General features: G+C 37.6%; 3 protein-coding genes across 3 annotated transcripts; all 3 read left to right on the top strand.

Annotated features, from left to right (window-relative positions):
- Nucleotides 1-1,397: 1,397 nt before the first annotated feature.
- Nucleotides 1,398-4,978, top strand: LOC103938516 (probable protein S-acyltransferase 7). Its single transcript, XM_009348527.3, has 5 exons — nt 1,398-1,643; nt 2,213-2,395; nt 3,103-3,399; nt 3,861-4,094; nt 4,205-4,978. Exons 1-5 carry the CDS (start codon nt 1,545-1,547, stop codon nt 4,727-4,729), a joined length of 1,338 nt encoding a protein of 445 aa, XP_009346802.2. The 5' UTR covers nt 1,398-1,544; the 3' UTR covers nt 4,730-4,978.
- Nucleotides 4,979-6,073: 1,095 nt separating this feature from the next.
- LOC103938515 (double-stranded RNA-binding protein 3) lies at nt 6,074-8,625 on the top strand. Its single transcript, XM_009348526.3, is given in 5 exon segments — nt 6,074-6,286; nt 6,410-6,658; nt 6,778-6,913; nt 6,916-6,996; nt 7,090-8,625. Coding segments are annotated over 4 exon segments (1,458 nt in total). The 5' UTR covers nt 6,074-6,286; nt 6,410-6,412; the 3' UTR covers nt 8,085-8,625.
- Nucleotides 8,626-15,730: 7,105 nt separating this feature from the next.
- On the top strand, nt 15,731-18,199 carry LOC103938517 (glycerophosphodiester phosphodiesterase GDPD1, chloroplastic). The gene is given in 8 exon segments (XM_009348528.3): nt 15,731-15,868; nt 15,960-16,141; nt 16,653-16,674; nt 16,677-16,711; nt 16,813-17,094; nt 17,219-17,314; nt 17,412-17,608; nt 17,716-18,199. Coding segments are annotated over 8 exon segments (1,155 nt in total). The 5' UTR covers nt 15,731-15,771; the 3' UTR covers nt 17,960-18,199.
- Nucleotides 18,200-18,605: the final 406 nt, after the last annotated feature.

Raw genomic sequence — 18,605 nt, 5'->3', positions numbered from 1 at the left:
TCTCTAATATTTAAAATAAAAAACAAAAACCTCCCACTTCTCCCACGTTTTCTCTCTCTCCCTCTCTCCTTCTCATTTTCTTAAAAAATGTGTTCATACACACAAAGTATGTAGGCAAATGCTAGTACTCATTAAGAAAACTTGCGGAGTTTCTTTTATGAATAATTCTCTTCTAATTCATTTAAGATACAATCTCATTCACCTCTATTTTTAATATATCTTTGATTCTATAGACTTAATCATTTTAATTCAATCCAACGAGTCAAACAAGGCCGAAAGGTTTTATTTTTTTAAATCATAAATATTTAGTCTTATTTTCTACTCATTTTTTTATCAACGAAGGAGAGGAACCGAACAACCCGGACACTTTCAACTATAAAGTTGGGCCGACGGCCGGTATTCAAGAATCTCATAACTCATATTTCCCATTTGACCAATTTCAATAGTCTGATTTTCTTTTTCCTTCCCTTTTAGTTCTTTGAATAGAAGAGAATAATCTAGATTAAGAAATAATCGTTATTTAATCTAATCTATACAATATATTAAGAAAATCCTCATTGTCAACTTTTTGATGTTTTTTTTTAATTTTGCCCTCACTTTTGAGACACTCATGACAACAGGAGGGCAAAATAGTAATTTTGTACATTTTGACAAAATAACAATTATATTCCTATTTTTCTTATTTTATCCACTACTTTTGATACACAATATTTACATAAAAAGTCAAAATGGTAATTATGTAATATTAAGAAAAATGTGCCCTTATTAAGAGATCTCATCATTATTGTCTCATACTCTTTTTAAAAATTTGATTTTTTTTTATAGTTTGAATGAACTGAAACGGTTGCACTTGAGGAGAATGTGGGACGATGTGGGTGGTTGTTCACACACGTAAAATGCATGCTCTCTGTTAATAAGGAATTAAAACGAGTATATTGAGTGTAGATTAAGAAATCTATAATCTAGTGCATAGGGTTTTAGATACCTCGAGATAATTCTTCACTCAACCAAACACGGTCCAAAGGAAAGGGCTCGTAAAAAAGCAGACTAGAAGCGAAGAAGGGGCTGCGCACATATTCTCTCTGTTGGGTTCACCCACTACAGCCGGTACAGCCCCAAACCCCTACACCCAATAACATCACGCCACGTCACCCAATCCCCTCTGTAAAGCGCAGACACACAGTAGTGATAGACCAAACCTCTCTCTCTCTCTCTCTCTCTCTCTCTCTGCGCCCTTTGCTGCTCATAAGTTTATAACATAAGCCATTAAAAAGGATGATGAAAAGCCCTTTTGCTCCTTTCGCTTCAACCCCACCCGCCCGCACGCCTTGTCGCCCAGCTCGCCGGAGCCCGACCCATTAGCAATTTCGCCCGACCCGATCGACCGCTTCAGCTCCACTTTTCCGTTATTTCTGCTTCGGAGTCCGCGCCTGAGTCAAAAGCGACTACTAGAGAGTGGAATCGACATTGCTGTATCGGGAATCGAGCGAGGACGACCTTAACGAGCTGAAGCTGAAGGGGTTGTTGTTGGCGGCGAGGAAGAGATGTACGTGGTGCCTCCACCGCAGCGATCGGATCCGGCTTCCGGATCCGCCGGCGCCGCCGATGATTTGCGGGTCTACCAGAATTGGAAGGGCAGCAATGTCAGTCCCCTTTTATTCTCCTTTTCGTCTTCTCTCTTTCGGCTGCTCAGATTTCTTTCTTTCTTGTTCCATCTCTGCTAGATTTTTTCTGGAATAATTTCAGTTTTAGAGCTTCATGTATTATGGTTCCACTCATGCATTTGCATCGACAAGGTTTTTAATATTTTTATGCTGTTACGATTGGTGTCATTGTATGCCTTTTTTTTCTTCTTCTTTTTATTATCTATTTTTCGATAGATGTTTTAGTCAAATAATGAAAGTTCTTATTTTTCCCATGTGAACAATTTGAAAGTAATAAAAAGATGTAAAAATGAGAGATTGCGTATACATTTGAGACGAAAGTGAGTATAATGATGAATTCGACTAAGTTTATGTTGATTAAGACGGAATTAAAGTGTTGGTGGCGTGTGTTTATAGTTTGATGAACATAATGCTAATGTTTTACAATCATAGGGATGTCAAGCTTTTTGCTTTTAGACTTCAGATGGTGGTTGCAGGGCAGTAGCTTGCTTTGTCATGAATGGCATTGTGGAAAATTACATAAATGTAGTGTTTTTGCTTCTTTGCAGATATTTTTCTTTGAGGGAAGGTTTGTTTTCGGACCAGATGTAAGATCGTTGGGGCTGACCATATTTCTGATTGTTGCTCCTGTCACAATATTCTGCATCTTTGTTGCCAGAAAGTTGATGGATCATTACTCACATCACTTGGGAATATTCATCATGGCCGTCGCTGTTGTATTCACAGTTTATGTGAGTTCTCTTTCCAATTCACACACAGCTTATTTGTGTAAAGGAATTTTATGTTTTGCCAGAAAATCTGCTATGTTATGTCAAAAGGAACTCTCTCTGTTTGTGTATATATATGTGTGTGTCTCTCTCTTGGTGTATGTATACGTGTGTGTGTGTGTATACATATATGTAGTATTTGAGTGTACTGCATTGCAATGGAGTGTGGTTTTTTGTTATAGTACTGTCGGCATGCTCCAAATGGGAATGATAAGTTTCCTATAGTTTTCTTTAGTTGAAAGAGTGTAAAACTTACATTGGTTGGACCGCACATTAAAAATGCTGTTCTCTAGTCAAAGAGCTTAGGGAGGAGCATGGTAAGTTATGGAGGATAGCATTTGTGATGAGAAATGGATCAATATAAGTTGGTGGTATGTTCTTATGGAGAATATCACTTCCTTTGAGTACGATACTCTTTACCTCTACCACTTTAGACAGGCTCCTATCTGACTAGGTTTAGGAGTCTATTTTGGTAGTTAGTTTTCTTATGTTAAGAATCGTGTAAATGATAATTAGTTAGGTTTGTAGAGTTGTTGTAATAAGTTCTGCAGGTTCTAGTAAAATTGTTCCTTCAGAAGCACCCATTAGCAGGTGGATATAGTAATATAACTATACAAATGTCGATGCATTTGCACTTTGTGAAAAATGCTGACGCAATGTTCTATTTACAGGATTTAGTTCTTCTCCTGCTTACCTCTGGAAGAGATCCTGGTATAATTCCCCGTAACACACACCCCCCAGAGCCTGAAGGATTTGATGGGAATATAGAAGGTGGGGCAGGACAAACTCCACAGTTGCGCTTGCCTCGCATCAAAGAAGTTGAGGTGAATGGAATCTCTGTCAAGATCAAGTATTGCGATACTTGTATGCTTTATAGACCTCCTCGCTGCTCCCACTGTTCAATATGCAACAACTGTGTAGAAAGATTCGATCACCATTGTCCCTGGGTTGGGCAGTGTATTGGTCTGGTAAGTAATTCTTTCATTAGATTCATGTATTCTAATTCCTCTGCCAATGAATATGAATTGAGACAAACAGGCACACTTGCGAGCGTGTACACACACCATGTGTGCATGCGTTTGTACTATTCATGCATACATACATTCGTGCATTCTTGCATGCATACAAATGTGTGCATGCTTTTGTACTATCCATAGTTATTGTAGTAATGTACGAAAGATTTGGAATGTATAAATCTTCACATGGAATTCACAAAGTGACTGGAGTTTTAAACGTTTTCATAGATGTCCTTTAGCTTATCTGGTTAAATGTTTGTGCTTGTGAAAAGACTTAATATGACTAATATAGAAGGTGCAGTCATTGGTACATGTTTCTTGATTTGGCTTGATGTAATTACCTCATGATACTTGATGCGTGAAACTTTGAGTATAAGGAAAATGAATCTGAACATTCACTAATTTGGTTGCAGAGGAACTATCGATTCTTCTTCATGTTTGTCTTCAACACAACTCTTCTTTGTATATATGTTTTTGGATTCTGCTGGGTGTACGTTAGAAGGATCATGGGAGCTGAGGAGACAACGATTTGGAAAGCAATGATTAAAACTCCAGCATCTATTGTGCTAATAGTTTACACTTTCATATCGATGTGGTTTGTTGGTGGTCTTACTGCCTTCCATTTGTATCTCATCAGTACAAATCAGGTGAGGAGACCCATCTTGAACTTTCACAACCCTTTAGCATAGAACTTTATCCGTGTGATACGTATATTAGCATGAGCATGAGCTTATATCTGTGTGCATTATTTTTACAGACTACATATGAGAATTTCCGGTACCGATATGATAGGCGAGCCAACCCCTATAACAAAGGAGTTGTCGACAATTTCAAGGAGATATTTTGTACCGCCATTCCCAAGTCTAAGAACCATTTCAGGGACAAGGTGCCAAGGGAGCCGGCGTTACCTCCTCGATCAGGGGGTGGGGGTTTTATGAGCCCAAATATGGGAAAAGCTGTGGAGGACATTGAAATGGGCAGGAAAACCGTATGGGGTGACATGAGTGCTGGGGGAGATAATTACGAAGGGCAGCATAACGGCAATGATCGCGTGAATGTGAAAGATGGTGAATTAAGTGAAGTATCCCCAGATATAAGGACGACAGTAGATGAAACTGTGGATCGTGCTGGAATGCATCCCAGGCGAGCCAGCTGGGGAAGGAAAAGTGGAAGTTGGGAAATGTCCCCAGAAGTTCTTGCCTTGGCAGCTAGAGTCGGGGAACCAAACCGCACAGGCGGGAGTAGCAGCGGTGGTCTGACGAACGAGAACCGACATACATAGGCAGCCAAAATGCTAGACCAGCAGACTAGCGAAACCGAAGATTTGATTGTCCTGCAGAGTGGCGGGTTGTTTTCGTGCGCGGCCGTTTTAAGTCCAACATTAATATTATGTGCAATACGGGGAAGGGGCTTTCTTGTAAGGTGTTGGGTTTGGCCATTGTGGGAGTTGTGTGTTGTATGAGTGAGCTTTCTTGTTTTGTATTGCATTTGTGGAATTAGTTAGTTACTAATTGTATTGCCATTGTGGACACTCTCTCTCTCTCTCTCTCTCTCTCTCTGTGATTCACCAACTATATTGTGAGTTATTGGTACACCGTCACATATTATTACTATTAACAGGACTAAAAGTGGTCCCAATGGGCTGCGATTAAATCGAAATCTCTAGTTTTTGGTTTCGAGACTTGGGCAATTAGGAAATGAATTACCACACGTCTCGTCTGCATAAAATAAAAGCTCTTTAAACAAGCTAGGTGAGCGAGATTAATGTTGGCTCGTGTACACTCTTCCCCAGGACTAAATTTAACGTTCGTCACATTTTTCTAATGCAGATCACCAACTAAGAGCTATATTTATATTATTAAACAACTCCAAAGTCAAAACTGTGAGAGGCCGGTCAACGCTATGGCCAGGAGGCCGGAGAAAGCGCTGGCCATGGAACCCAGGTGATGTTTAATTGCATTCATACCTTAAACCCGAACGCCGTCAAACGCTGTCATTGTTATTTTGTTTATAAACACCAAATGCAGATATAGAATGTGGTTCATGATATGGTCTCTATTTTTCTCCAAAACTATGTATTACTGCAGGGACTGCGACCTTGTCTATTACACTAGGGTTATGTAATCTTTTTTTAGTAACATCCTAGTTAAATTATCTAAATTACCGACACAAAGATTCGAACTTTAAAACGGTGATAAAAAGCACATTGTTGTAATTAACTTAACTAAAATCGGGTTTGTGGCACTAGATTTATATTGCTAGCTGGTTTCTGGTTCCCCAAAAGGAAGAAAACAAAAGGAAAATTAAAGCTAGATATTGGCTTGTGGCTCCTCTTCAATCTGGTTACTAGAAAACCGTGCTCTGTAATGGGAAAATATTTGATTTGAATTAATAAGACAGTAAATAATCCTGTACACTTCCCTCGTCGGTAAAAAAATCTCAAAAAGTTTGAATTAAATAATGAAACGGAAGGTGAACATAGTTTGAAAATTTTGAATTTGAATGATATAGATAAAATAAAGGTTAAAGTGAATGGTATTAAAATTAATATTTTAATGTAAAAATATAATTTTTCGTTAAAATAAACAGTACCAGAACTATTTCATTCCTAGAGAGGAGACGAGAGTAATTAAAGCTTCACCAATTCATTTCGTTTTCAGTCTTTCTTCTTCTTCTCTTCTCCACCTCTTCTCTCCCAGAAGACATTTACTATTAGATGCTTTTGTCCTCAGAGACAGCCAATGTAGGACTGACTGAGAAATCTTCTGTTCACTCACAACTGTTTTGTTGGTTGTCTTTCACTCGTGATACCTCTAAAGGCTCCCGCTTTTAATTACATGTAAGTTTCTCAACTATTTTAATGAGCATTTTTTGTATTTTTTGCCATTTGAATTGGTGGTTTTTTCTTCTAATTATGTTTTGTGGGAGGTTTGATGGTTTTATGGATGTGTGTGCTTTGAAGGAGATGTATAAGAACCAGCTGCAGGAGCTCGCACAGAGAAGCTGTTTCAACCTCCCTTCCTATGCCTGCACCAGAGAAGGACCCGATCATGCGCCGAGATTCAAAGCTTCCGTCAACTTTAACGGCGAGATCTTCCAAAGCCCGGCCTACTGCACCACACTGAGACAGGCGGAGCATGCTGCTGCAGAAGTTGCCCTCAATAAACTCTCTACCAGAGGCCCTTCCAGGTCTCTCACGGCCAGAGTTCTCGTAAGTTCATTACTTTCTTTAACAACTACCAAAAGCCTCTCTGTTTTTAAAGTTACGAGTAAATTTTAATTAATTAGCAAGTTTTTTGCTTGAATTTTATGTTATATGCATATGTGAAGGATGAAACTGGAATTTACAAAAACCTCCTTCAAGAGACGGCTCACAGAGCTGGGCTGAAGCTCCCTGTGTACACCACTGTAAGATCAGGTCCCGGCCACGTCCCGGTTTTTACGTGTACCGTGGAGCTTGCCGGCATGATTTTAGCGGCGAACCGGCCAAAACCAAAAAGCAAGCAGAGAAGAATGCTGCAATTGCAGCCTGGTCTGCCCTGAAAAGAAGTATGTTTGTTCTCTGCATATTCTGTTTTAATTGTGTTTTGATTAGCATTATGCAATTGCTTCATGAAATTTAATATCTTTGTGCAATTCCAGACCTGGGTTTTTTCGCAAACAAAGAAGCAGAAGAAGAGCAGGCAGTTGTGACAAGGCTGCTCTCAAATTTTAGACCCAAAGATGATAACAACAACAATAACAATAGCAAGCAATTTATGAGGAGGAGGGATCCAATTCAAGCAAGGAGAAGAATGGTCAGATCATCGTCGTCGTTGTCATCGTCATCATCTTCGTCTAGTAGTAGTACTAGCTCTCTACAGAATCAAAACCGGAGGCTGATAGATCTGTTAACAGATTTGGTTCCACAAGTTTCAACAGTTCAAAAGCAGAACACTTTTGCATCTCTTCTTCCTCCACCTCCTCCTCGAACCGCCTCGAAGATTTTGCCACCAACTACAATGCTCAACAAAGACAAGTCCCCTTCCTACCCGCCGTTATCCAATTATAGGCCAATCCCGGTACAAGTGAATGCGAGGGGAGGTTCACAAGTTATCCAACCTCCATTGGAAGAGCACCAAAGGGATGAGGAAGAATGGCTTGGTATTGGAACGGAGGGTGCAAGTGGTTCAAATTCAAGTGGTATGTTTGGTTCAGGTTCTCCATACAGGCAATTTCCTGTGTCCAATGCCGGAAAGTTTGGCGCTTTTGAATTGTCCGGTCCAATTAAGGCCGCGCCCAGTGTCAAGATTTCAGAAAGAAGGACTAGTGGATTCCACATGTATAGTGGAGGGTTAAGTCCTCACAGGAATATTGCACCTGCGGTTCAAATGAGATCGGTGATCCCAGTTTGTGCAGCACCACCGGCACCGGTGAGACCCTCCTCAGCAACAAAAGTGATGGCAATGAAGGGCATTTCATCAGAAGCAGAGGCAGAAGCAGGCTTAAGTTTAAGTGCTTCTACTAATTCATCGTCATCAGGCAGCTCAAAGTCGAAGATGCCCGAGTCAAGTTCAAGTTCCAGTCGGCAGCTGGGTTCCGAGTTCAACAAGCTGCGGTTAGGAGGAGGCAACAAAGACGGTAATAAGATTATATAAACCATAATTAAAAGTTAATGTCTTTTTACTTGGATGGAAATTAAGCAGCGGGGATGACATGTTATTACATGCATGCTGGAATTTTTGGATGATGGGAATATCTCGTATAATATTTCACCTTTGGCATGAATCAATTAAATACAGCCCAGTGACTGGCGGACTGGCCAGAGAGAGAGAGAGAGAGAGCAATAAATGAGAGATGGAAGAGGTAGGTTGCAGTTGCAGAGGATAAGAGAGGGGGGAGAGAGAGGAGAGAGAGAGAGAGAGAAGGTAGATGGGGGGGAGCAATGAAGGCAGCCTGAAGAGGGCCAACAGACACTTGCAGCAATTAATTTAGCCCTTGAAATATTTAATGCTTCTGTCTTCGCCATTAATGCTCACTTCTTCAACTTCTTCGTCTCAGTCCCCTCCTCAGAAAGAGAGAGGCAGACAGCTTTTTCTTCATCTTATCTTCTTCTTTCAAGTGCGTATTGTTTGTTTATTTAATTCAATAGCCTCTCCTCCTCACCAGAAGAAGAACTTATATGAAATCGGTTCATCATCACGTAGCATTCGAATCCAATAGGGCATTAACATGTGGAGAAATATTTAGTTATTTACATACAGCACTTCATAACCTCATCAGTAGATGAAAACATCGAATGATAAATTCGTTTTATATAAGTTGCTCTTCATCAATATTATAATAATGTGTGGAATTAAAATCACCACATCTGCCTTGGGAGAGCTACTTGTATTAATTAGAGCTTATGATATTTTGAATGAATGAGAGAGCAGTAGCCGTTGTGTTGTGTTGTGTTGGTGTTAGTGTCATTGGAGTTGTACAGTTGCCAATGCACATACCATTCGCTTCAGCTCTGTAATAGCTCATTCCAAAAACCAAACCTAAGTATTTTTTTTTTGGTGACGGTAATTTTCGGTTTGGTATTTACAGAAATATAGAGACAAAAGTGATAGTGTCACGAAAATGACACGAAAAAATTAGGCATGTTTGTTATCGCTCAAACTTAAATTGTCTTGAAACTAACTTTAAGAAATTCTGAAACCATTGTGGCATGAACAAAACTATTTTTGAATCTACTTTGGTTTAACCTAAAAAACACATTTTTTTACATATGTTTTGTTTAAGGTACAAAACAAAGAAATTAAACCTTAAACATCATTTAACTTCATGAATCAACCATATATCTCGATGATCAAATTAAACTTCAAGTCTTAGACAATAAATATTACATTAAAACATTCTAGAAAACCAATAAACTTTGAGACTAATTGTTATTGATGTAATCAAGCCACATTGATCCGGCTATGTGATCTCTAACATCATTCATAACATTGTCGTCATTCAAATGCATGTTTTCCCCTTCTGAACTTGAACCATCCAAATCAGATGATGAATCACTTTCTGAACTTGAACCAGTGTTGTCCACTTCATTTGAATCCATCCTATATAGACAAACCAATAATTATATTCACTTATGAATGTACAAAGCTAAAAGCTACATTCACTTATGAATGTACAAAACACATATATACTCAGTTCTATGTAGTATGTACTATATACTCAGTTTTCACGAACTAGATGATAAATAAAAAGGCATTTTATGCATGCGAATATCAAACAAAATAAGAGCAGTGTGACCTAAGAGTAACTCATTTACCTCTTCCAAAGACACAGGCATGATAATACGACTCCACGCAAGTCCCCAGTTGAAAAGACAAGGTTAAAGGAAATCTCAAAAGAAAGGGGACATAGTTTTTGTATTGCAAAAGTCATACAAATTTACCAGAAAAATGAAAGATCAAAACTTAAGTAGCATTCAATTCTAATTAGCTAAATATGTAATGAACAAGAAGAATAAGGGCAAGCCTAAACCAACAAGTCTCCCGCTTTGCGAGGAACATAAACCCCCATGAATAACAAAAAAGATTGGAACTTTGCCTTCCTATTCATTGTTCTTCATTCACCAAATTAACCCTTAATTTGTAACAGATTAACAAATTTAAAAACAAGATATTCACAAAGGCTCCTATTGAAATTTGTAGGTAAGTAGATGCTATTTGTACCAGAGAATCCAATGTATCTAATGAATAAAAACAAGATATTCACAAAGGCTCCTATTGAAATTTGTCAAGTTCGATTAGATGGGAAGTGCTTCGACCACTACACTCATCCCGTCTTTCCAGCCTTTGAACATGATGAATCAAATGGAGAATCAAAGAAAATCAAGGGTTCCAAAAAACAGAGGGGTACATGAGAACACAACTGAAAATCACTACCCTTGTTGAATTCCAAGGGTTAAAATCCAAATTGCACAATTTTCGACAACGAGACTTCTCTTATTAAATCCAAACAGGAACTATCGCTAAAAAACACAATGTAATTCAAAGACCAAGTCTGTCATTAAAGCATTCACAGAGAAAATATGAAAAATTCATTTTTGAACTCAAACATTTGACATTTTGGCTACTCCAAAGACCCATCCAATGAAACAAGTATATCACATAATATTACTTGCTACATACATGTAGCAAATGTCAGAAATCCATTCTATGAAACAAGCAACCATATGAATTTTGTAACCAACCACATATTTACCATGTCAGCATAAAAAAAGGATCTGAACCCATCAGCTAATTTGTGCCATCTATCAATTCAAGATAGCAAAAATCCAGCCTAAAAAGATGATTTTCAAGCTCGTAGCCATCTTATAAACAAACCCCACTTCCAAAAACTCCTCAAAAGTTGAGTTTGAATGGAAAAACGGATAACAAATTATGACCATCAGACTAACAAAGAATGGATTTTTTAATACACTTTTCATGTAAATTAATCACAACCAGATGGTGGTTCCCAATCCTTTTCTGAAACTAACTACGTAAAATGTGAGTGATGAACAATCAAAGCATTAAAGCATGGTTTTTTTTTTTTTAATATATATATATATATATATCAAAGAACAGAGAAGATGAGGAGGAGGACCTTGTTCGATGATCGGATTCTTGAGCTAATAAGGCTTGTCCAGAACGCTCTCCATCGAGAACGAAAACGACCAAGTCCGATTTGATGTCCTTGTGAACAAACGCTTGTATTTGTTCTTCCTGGAACCGAAATCGATCAGTTTGGATTGCGATTTGCAATGCCACACTGCCTCTGCTCCGCTGCTCGGAATATATATACAGTACATAAATGAATCGCAACAATTAGACGGATAAACTCAATTTCTCACAACCCAACACATAAATCCAACATTTTGATCATTTTTTTTTCCGAGACAAAACAAATAGTAAGAAAAGACCATATTGTTGTTCTACGAAGAGAATTAGTCTATCCAATAAACCACTAAGATTCAAGCTTAAACAATCACCCACTGTCTCTTGTAGAGCGGAGGCTTGTTCACGAGTAACTCAGATCTTGTGATCGAATCTGAAAAAAGAATCTAGACTTTTGTTGTTTTAATTCATATTGGGCTATTCTTAAATTTTTTGATCTAGTTTGATAGGCTTCCAAAACGGGTTTTTTTTTTAAAACTTAAAAATGGTTTGAGTTAAAACTTGCGCAAATCCAATACCAAACGCCTTAGGTTTCCAGTGATTTCTAAGGTTTGGAAAATCTTTTAATGAGAACATGAAAAATAAGTTAAAATGACTATCAAGGAATTTTAAAAATACGGAAATTGAATTGACGAGATTTTATTTTTTAGAATTTGTGAATTTTCTTGTTGGGTTAACCTAAAATAACAATATAATTGAATACAAAATTTGTTATTTTTAAGCTTTCAATCATAAAAATTGGGAAATAACACTTATTTACATAGAATTTAAACATAGGAATTGGAGGTCCCAAATTCTAAATTTTTTTTCACGAGGAAATTATAAATTCCTATGTTTATAAATCCAAACAAAAAACTAATACATGTCAATTTATAAATCTTGATTTTTATTTAAATTTCAAATTTATTTTCCTGGTCCAAAGATAGTACAAGTGATTTCCGAGTTTTGGAAAAGCTCCAGCATTTTCAAATAATATTTTAAAAGCTTATAGGGCACCGAACAAGAAAAACGAAATGAGAAAATTACATCAAGAGATCCTAGTACGTACTAACGTCGTCGATTGGAGCTGGGTAGTTTGTTAACAGATTCAATCGGTTTCCTTTCGGTCTTTGGATTTTCTGAATCTAGTGAGCCCAATAAGCTGAGAACACAGCACAAGGTTTAGCTGGGCTAGGCTATTCTACAGCTCCAATTCGACCCAAAGAAAAGCCCAATGAAAGCATGAGGAAACGCCTTCTACTATTAGAACATGTATGGAGAAGGACTTGAATGGAACATATTTATCGTTATTAGTTTTGCAAACAAATAATACAAGGAATGGTTATTGGTACTTTAAAAATCTCATTCTACATTCTTATAAGTGTATTTTTCTTTTCTAATATAGAAAGTTTGAAGTGTAAAACGAGGTTTTTGAAATGCTAATAACAATTCCCATAATACAATGTTATGTATAAATTTTTCTTCACATACTGCATTATTGAATTGGGACAAAATTTGGCGCCATTCCTCTTGGAGGAATAGGTCTCTACATGTATTCCAACTCCTAATTATTTTATTTTGTAATTTTAATTAGATGTTTATGTATATATGTCAACCATATTTATAAAGGAAAGAATGACACCTTAAATATGAAGAACATTATAAAAGGAATGCATTATTCTCTTAAATAATCAAAGTGACAATTATTATTTTTTAACAAAACGATAGTATCTTTATTAGGGGAAGTGAGCTAAGCTTCACAATAAGTTAGTAATAATGTGGTTCAAATTCGTCTTTAACGATAATCAAAGCTAATATCTTTAACTTACAAATGAAGAGAATATCAGTATATTGTAATACTTATGTTTGTGAGTGAAATAAAAGTTGTGAAATGATCACGGATCATATTACGATGCGCTTTTTTTTATATAGGAAAAAGTGCGAGCTAGCTAGAAGCTGGTATTTCTCAAGGCAATTGGATCCTCTCTTGAGCTCGGGATGGGGATCCCCATAAGCATCTCATCCGGGACATTCAAACTTGATCCAATGACTGCAATTATTGTAACTTTTAGAGGGATTCCCTGTTTAGAACCGTTGGATCAAATTTCAACGATCCAGATGAGCTGATCTAAAGAATCCCCATTCTAAACCAAAGAGAGGATCCAGTTCCTTTCTCAAGCACGTTTCTCCGACATGCATGATGATGGAATCTGACTCGTTAAAGTGGAAGAAAATGCGGTAATAATTTAAGCATGCAATATGAGAGAGGTAGTGCCACATTGGAATTCCATAACCTAATTAATTAAAATCCGAAACAAGACAAATCAAAGGATAGATTTCTGCAGAAAAATAAAGTACGATCATGTGAGATGGGAGAAAGAAAGAAAGAAATTGGCTTCGTCAATCGCTCCCAATGGCCACTGTAACTTCTGATGACAAATGGCACCAGATTCGCTTTGCCTTAGTCACCATCCAACTCCATAGTAAACTTGTGATGGTGTCCGCTAATTATTAATGGGTTGATTAGGCCCTCAAACTTCATTATCAAACTACCTCTTTTCTACTCCTTTCATTTCCCCCTTTATTTGTAATCTGTATGCATGTATATTCGGTAAAGACGGGCGCACACACATGCTTATGTGTGTGTATATACCAGGGTTCTGTGCGAAAGTGAATTGAATGTCCTAAAAAATACTATGAATTTTATTTTTTTTGTTCAAAAAAATAATTTTAGTTTTCAATTGAACTTCTATAAATTCTAATAGCCACAAACAAATTTAACAAATCAACATGTGGAAAGGTGGCGTATTGTTTTTTCTTAACTATTTAGAGGGTCAGGTTCGAATTTTCATGTTATTGTGTGAAATTTTTATATTATTTTGTGGAAGTTTGTACATTAATAAAAATAAACTGAAAAGACGATGGAGCCGAGTTTCAAACCCATTTCCTAAGCCACTATAAAGAAGCAATAATACCACTTGCGCTAAGATTCAAGTTTGTAATATTCTATACATACTACCGTATATACGTAAATGCATGCAAATTTAAAAAATTAGGGGCCCTTCCGATTTGGGGGCCCTGTGCGTTGGCACCTAATGCACCCTCTCAGGACCTGCACTGATATATAATAAAGAATAACTTACACGGCACATATACACCGTCATTATAACGTTTCATTCTAATAATAGAATAACAGGTCAAGAAAATTGTATCATAAGTATGAAACGTCAAGGTAGGAGAGAGGGGCATAGTTTGAGAAAAGCTAGATGGCCTGGCAAATTTTGGAAATGTTGAACGCAAACCTAAATGGTGACGTCTATAATGTGGATTGATTGGAGATACTGAACGCATTCTTAGTTAGTCCCGTTTTACAGAAGACTATGAACAAATGTGGATGGTTGCTGGCACCACCTGTTGAGATGAGATTGCATGTATGTTGTTGGTTGGGGAAGCTGTATTATTGGGCTCGTTCTTATTAGGTTTATCTTACAATACGAGGGCTACACATCATGCATCTTCACCCTTATCATTGAGAGATTAATACTGATTTTGTCAATGGTTCAATATCGATATCGTTTTTCAACTTAATTTCTAGCTGACTCAACAATAGTTGAGTTTTTTCTTACAAAAATTGGATGTAATTAGGAACAGAATCGTGCAATTATAAGTTGTAAATTGTTCAATGTAATGTACGACTCCTATCGCCTAGAAGAAGATTGTAATTTAGATGAATCCAATACAATAAGGCTTTGACGTTAGCGTGCCGTCAGTTGAGAAAAAGCAAACAGAAACCATGGCAACGTACATGGGAGCTCTAATGCGAAGACGTGGAAGCATGCATAATACAATCATACCTTCGCACCTAGCGGCGTCAGAGACCGGACACTTTCGCACCAGGCTCTCGCTACCCTAAGCGGCGGAGCTTATCTCTTGGCGCTCTATGCTTTTATATTTTCATTTCGTAAAACAAAAATCAAATTTTATTTCTGTCCTGACCGTAGAAAATAACAATATTAGTTTTTTTTTATTTTTTTGACAAAACAATATTAGTTTCGTATTCGCGTCATCTTCCAGACTCCCCTGATTTCCAGAAGGTGAAAAATCAAACAAATGACACGTGGAAATTAGGTCCTTGCACCAACATTGTAATATTTTTTTCTTTTCTAAAGAAAATTAATAAAAATAATTTGAAAACGTTGAATTTTAATGATAAGAACAAAATAAATAGTACCATAATTAATATTTTAGTATAAAAATATAATTTTCTATTAAAATAAATAATATCAGAATTTTTTTGTTAAAGCTTTTTTTTTCTACACAGAAAATTAGAACTGTTGACGGTTGACCAACGTGAAAATACGCTGGTTGAATTAAGGGAATTAAAAAAAAAAAACCAATAGCGCGCGGGATATTTGGTGAAAAGGGGGTAGGAATAATGGAATATCCAGAGCATATGAGAAGATGAGAGGGGGAATATGCTGCGGACAAAACCCCTCCACAGTGGGAGCAGGATTCCTCCGCCTTTCCTCCTCCAAAATAAATACCTCCTCCTCCTCCTTCCCACACTCGTCCTTCCATCAACGTATTACACAACTCTTTCGCTTCCCAGCATCCTCTCTCGTCTCCCTTGTCTTTTTGTTTAATCATAAACATTATGGCTCTCAAGGCCGTCCACGTCTCCGACGTCCCGAATCTCGATCAGGTGCCGGAAAATGCTTCTATGGCGCTCTATTCCTCCCGCTTCGCCAAAGGTATAATCTTTGATTAATTAGTCCTCTAATTGTTTATCAACTTCTCATTAAATTAAGAAGGTTGTTAATTTGAATAATATTGTGGTTATAGGTGCGGAGATGAATCGGGCTGCACCGAGGATACCCAGGTTTCTAGTGATCGGACACAGAGGGAACGGAATGAACGCGCTACAGTCGTCCGATCGGAGAATGAGAGCCATTAAAGAGAACTCCATCATGTCCTTCAACGCCGCCGCCAGATTCCCTATCGATTTCGTCGAATTCGATGTTCAGGTGAGGCCTTAATCTCTTGTAATCTATTTTCTCAGTTCAATCAAACCAACGGTCCCAATGTGGGGGTGCTTTTTGGGTATATCATTTTTTATTTTAGTGAATTTGCCGAAACTTTGAACCCGACCTGCATTTTTTTGTCGCCGCGTACGCGGATTTTTTGTCGGCATCTGCATGAGAAAGAAGTTTGATTTTTTTGGGTCGATCTGTAGTGAAATCCGGTTCTGGGTTTTAGGGTATTTCTGTAATTTCGGCTATTTTTCTATTTTTGGTGAATTTCCTAGATGGGGTTTAACGAGCTACTAAATCAAGATCAAGTCTTTTGTTTTTCTGTTTCCGGAAACTCGTCTTGAGTTTGAAATGTTACTGATTATCTCCTTTTCTGCATTTTTTTCTTCCTTAATCTTTGGAAATTGGATTAAAAAGAATGGAGGTGGATGAAGAAGAAAAAAAAAGAGAAAAAAGTAAGGATAAAAAAAAACTGAAACAGGAAAGTGATGGTGGCTTTTTGTAGGTAACCAAAGATGACTGTCCGGTCATTTTCACGACGATTTCATCCTCTCCGAAGAAAATGTAAGCCTAATTTCTCCACCCTCCATTTGCTTTTTACTCTTCGTTTTATGATCATCTAGTAATTAATTTTCAACTTACAAGTTAAATTTTGGTCTCATCAGGGGACTGTGTTTCAGAGGAGAATTAACGAACTGAGTCTGTCCGAATTCCTAAATTATGGTCCGCAAAGAGAGCCAGGGAAGGAAGGAAAGACATTGTTGAGGAAAACCAAAGATGGTAAAATAGTAAAATGGGATGTCGAAAATGATGACCCTCTCTGCACGCTCCAAGAGGCATTTGAGCAGGTCGATCCATCTCTCGGCTTCAACATCGAGCTGAAATTCGATGATAACATTGTTTACCAGGACGACTATCTCTTCCGCGTCCTTCAGTCCGTCTTGCAAGTACGTCCATCGATCATTGTGTTTCTATATTTGTATCCAAGTTTAAATCCGAGGTGCCAAACGAGGCCTAATTGTTTGTTTCGATAATGCTTGTGCTCATCTGGGATATAATTTTGTGGAACAGGTGGTGTTTGAGTGTGGCAGAGATAGGCCGATCATTTTCTCAAGCTTCCAACCTGATGCCGCCCTGTTGGTTAAAAAGTTGCAGAACACCTACCCTGTAAGCACTTTTGTCATGTATAATTTGCTTTTGAATGCGATCAATGTTAAATGTAACGAGTTACTAATTATTGTGCTGAATGAATTGATGATGGCAGGTCTTTTTCTTAACAAATGGTGGGACTGAGCTTTACTATGATGTGCGAAGGAATTCTTTGGAGGAGGCGATAAAGCTGTGTTTCGAGGGTGGTTTACACGGTATTGTGTCGGAGGTTAAAGGCGTGTTCAGAAATCCCGCGGCGGTAACCAAGATCAAAGAGGCCAAGCTTTCACTCCTAACTTACGGCAAATTGAAGTAAGCTTGCGGAATTCTGTTTGCCTAATGAATTTGAGATAAAGAGTTTAATTTCAAAAATTATGAAGGAATGTAAATTGATCATGGAATTTATGATGAAATTGCAGCAATGTGCCGGAAGCAGTTTACATGCAATACCTAATGGGGATCGAGGGAGTGATAGTGGATTTTGTGAAAGAGATCACGGAGGCAGTGTCGGATATGATTAAGCCATTAGGTGGGGCGGAGGAAGACGGGGAGAAGCGTTTGTTGGAAGAAGGCGGGCCGATGCAGGTGAAATCAAAGCCGGAGTTCTCAGAGAGGGAGCTTTCTTTTCTATTGAAGCTGATTCCGGAGTTGATACAGCTTTGAGATTGTTTTCAAGATTTTGTTTTCTCCTTTGTAAAATTAAAGTAGGGGGCATAAGCATATGCATACTCATCATTCAGGTTGTGGAGGTTGTCGCATCAGGATATATGCAGTATTGTTGTACATATAATTTAGTTCCTTGAGGGTCACAAATACTATACACATAAGTTGTGCGCTCCTCCATATGTATCTCAGAACAGAAAGTTTTATGTTAATTAGTTGAGCATCAGCAGTTTGTTTTCATCTTCTACTCTCTTCTCTGTCTCTTAATCTGTCTAGCTCTCACTACTCTAGTTTAGAAGTTAAAAGGATAGCAACGCTTCGGGTTGGATGCGAAAATGCTACATCCATTCCCATAATTACGAAAATCAACTGTATTCATAACCACAAATTAACTATCGGGGATTGTTAGCCATACCCATTTTGAGTAACAGATATCTTATTGATTAACGGTTATATCTATCTTCGTCAATACAAAATATATATTTGTTCGGTTGATGCGTGATAATTTAGTAGATATTAATTTCGTCATTAAATATTTGATGTATAAATGATTCAATGAACGAATCTTGTCGAATATAAAAATAAAACCACTGAATTTAAAACATTAATGATTTGGCTGATCTTTGATATCTTCTATAAGCACCAT

This window comes from the organism of the source record quoted next, unplaced genomic scaffold (genome assembly GCF_019419815.1).
Source record: "Pyrus x bretschneideri cultivar Hongxiangsu unplaced genomic scaffold, Pyrus_bretschneideri_v1 Contig12, whole genome shotgun sequence".
Taxonomy (NCBI): Eukaryota; Viridiplantae; Streptophyta; class Magnoliopsida; order Rosales; family Rosaceae; genus Pyrus; species Pyrus x bretschneideri.
The sequence above is the reverse complement of the archived record's forward strand: the minus strand, read 5'-3'. Positions and strand labels throughout refer to the sequence as shown.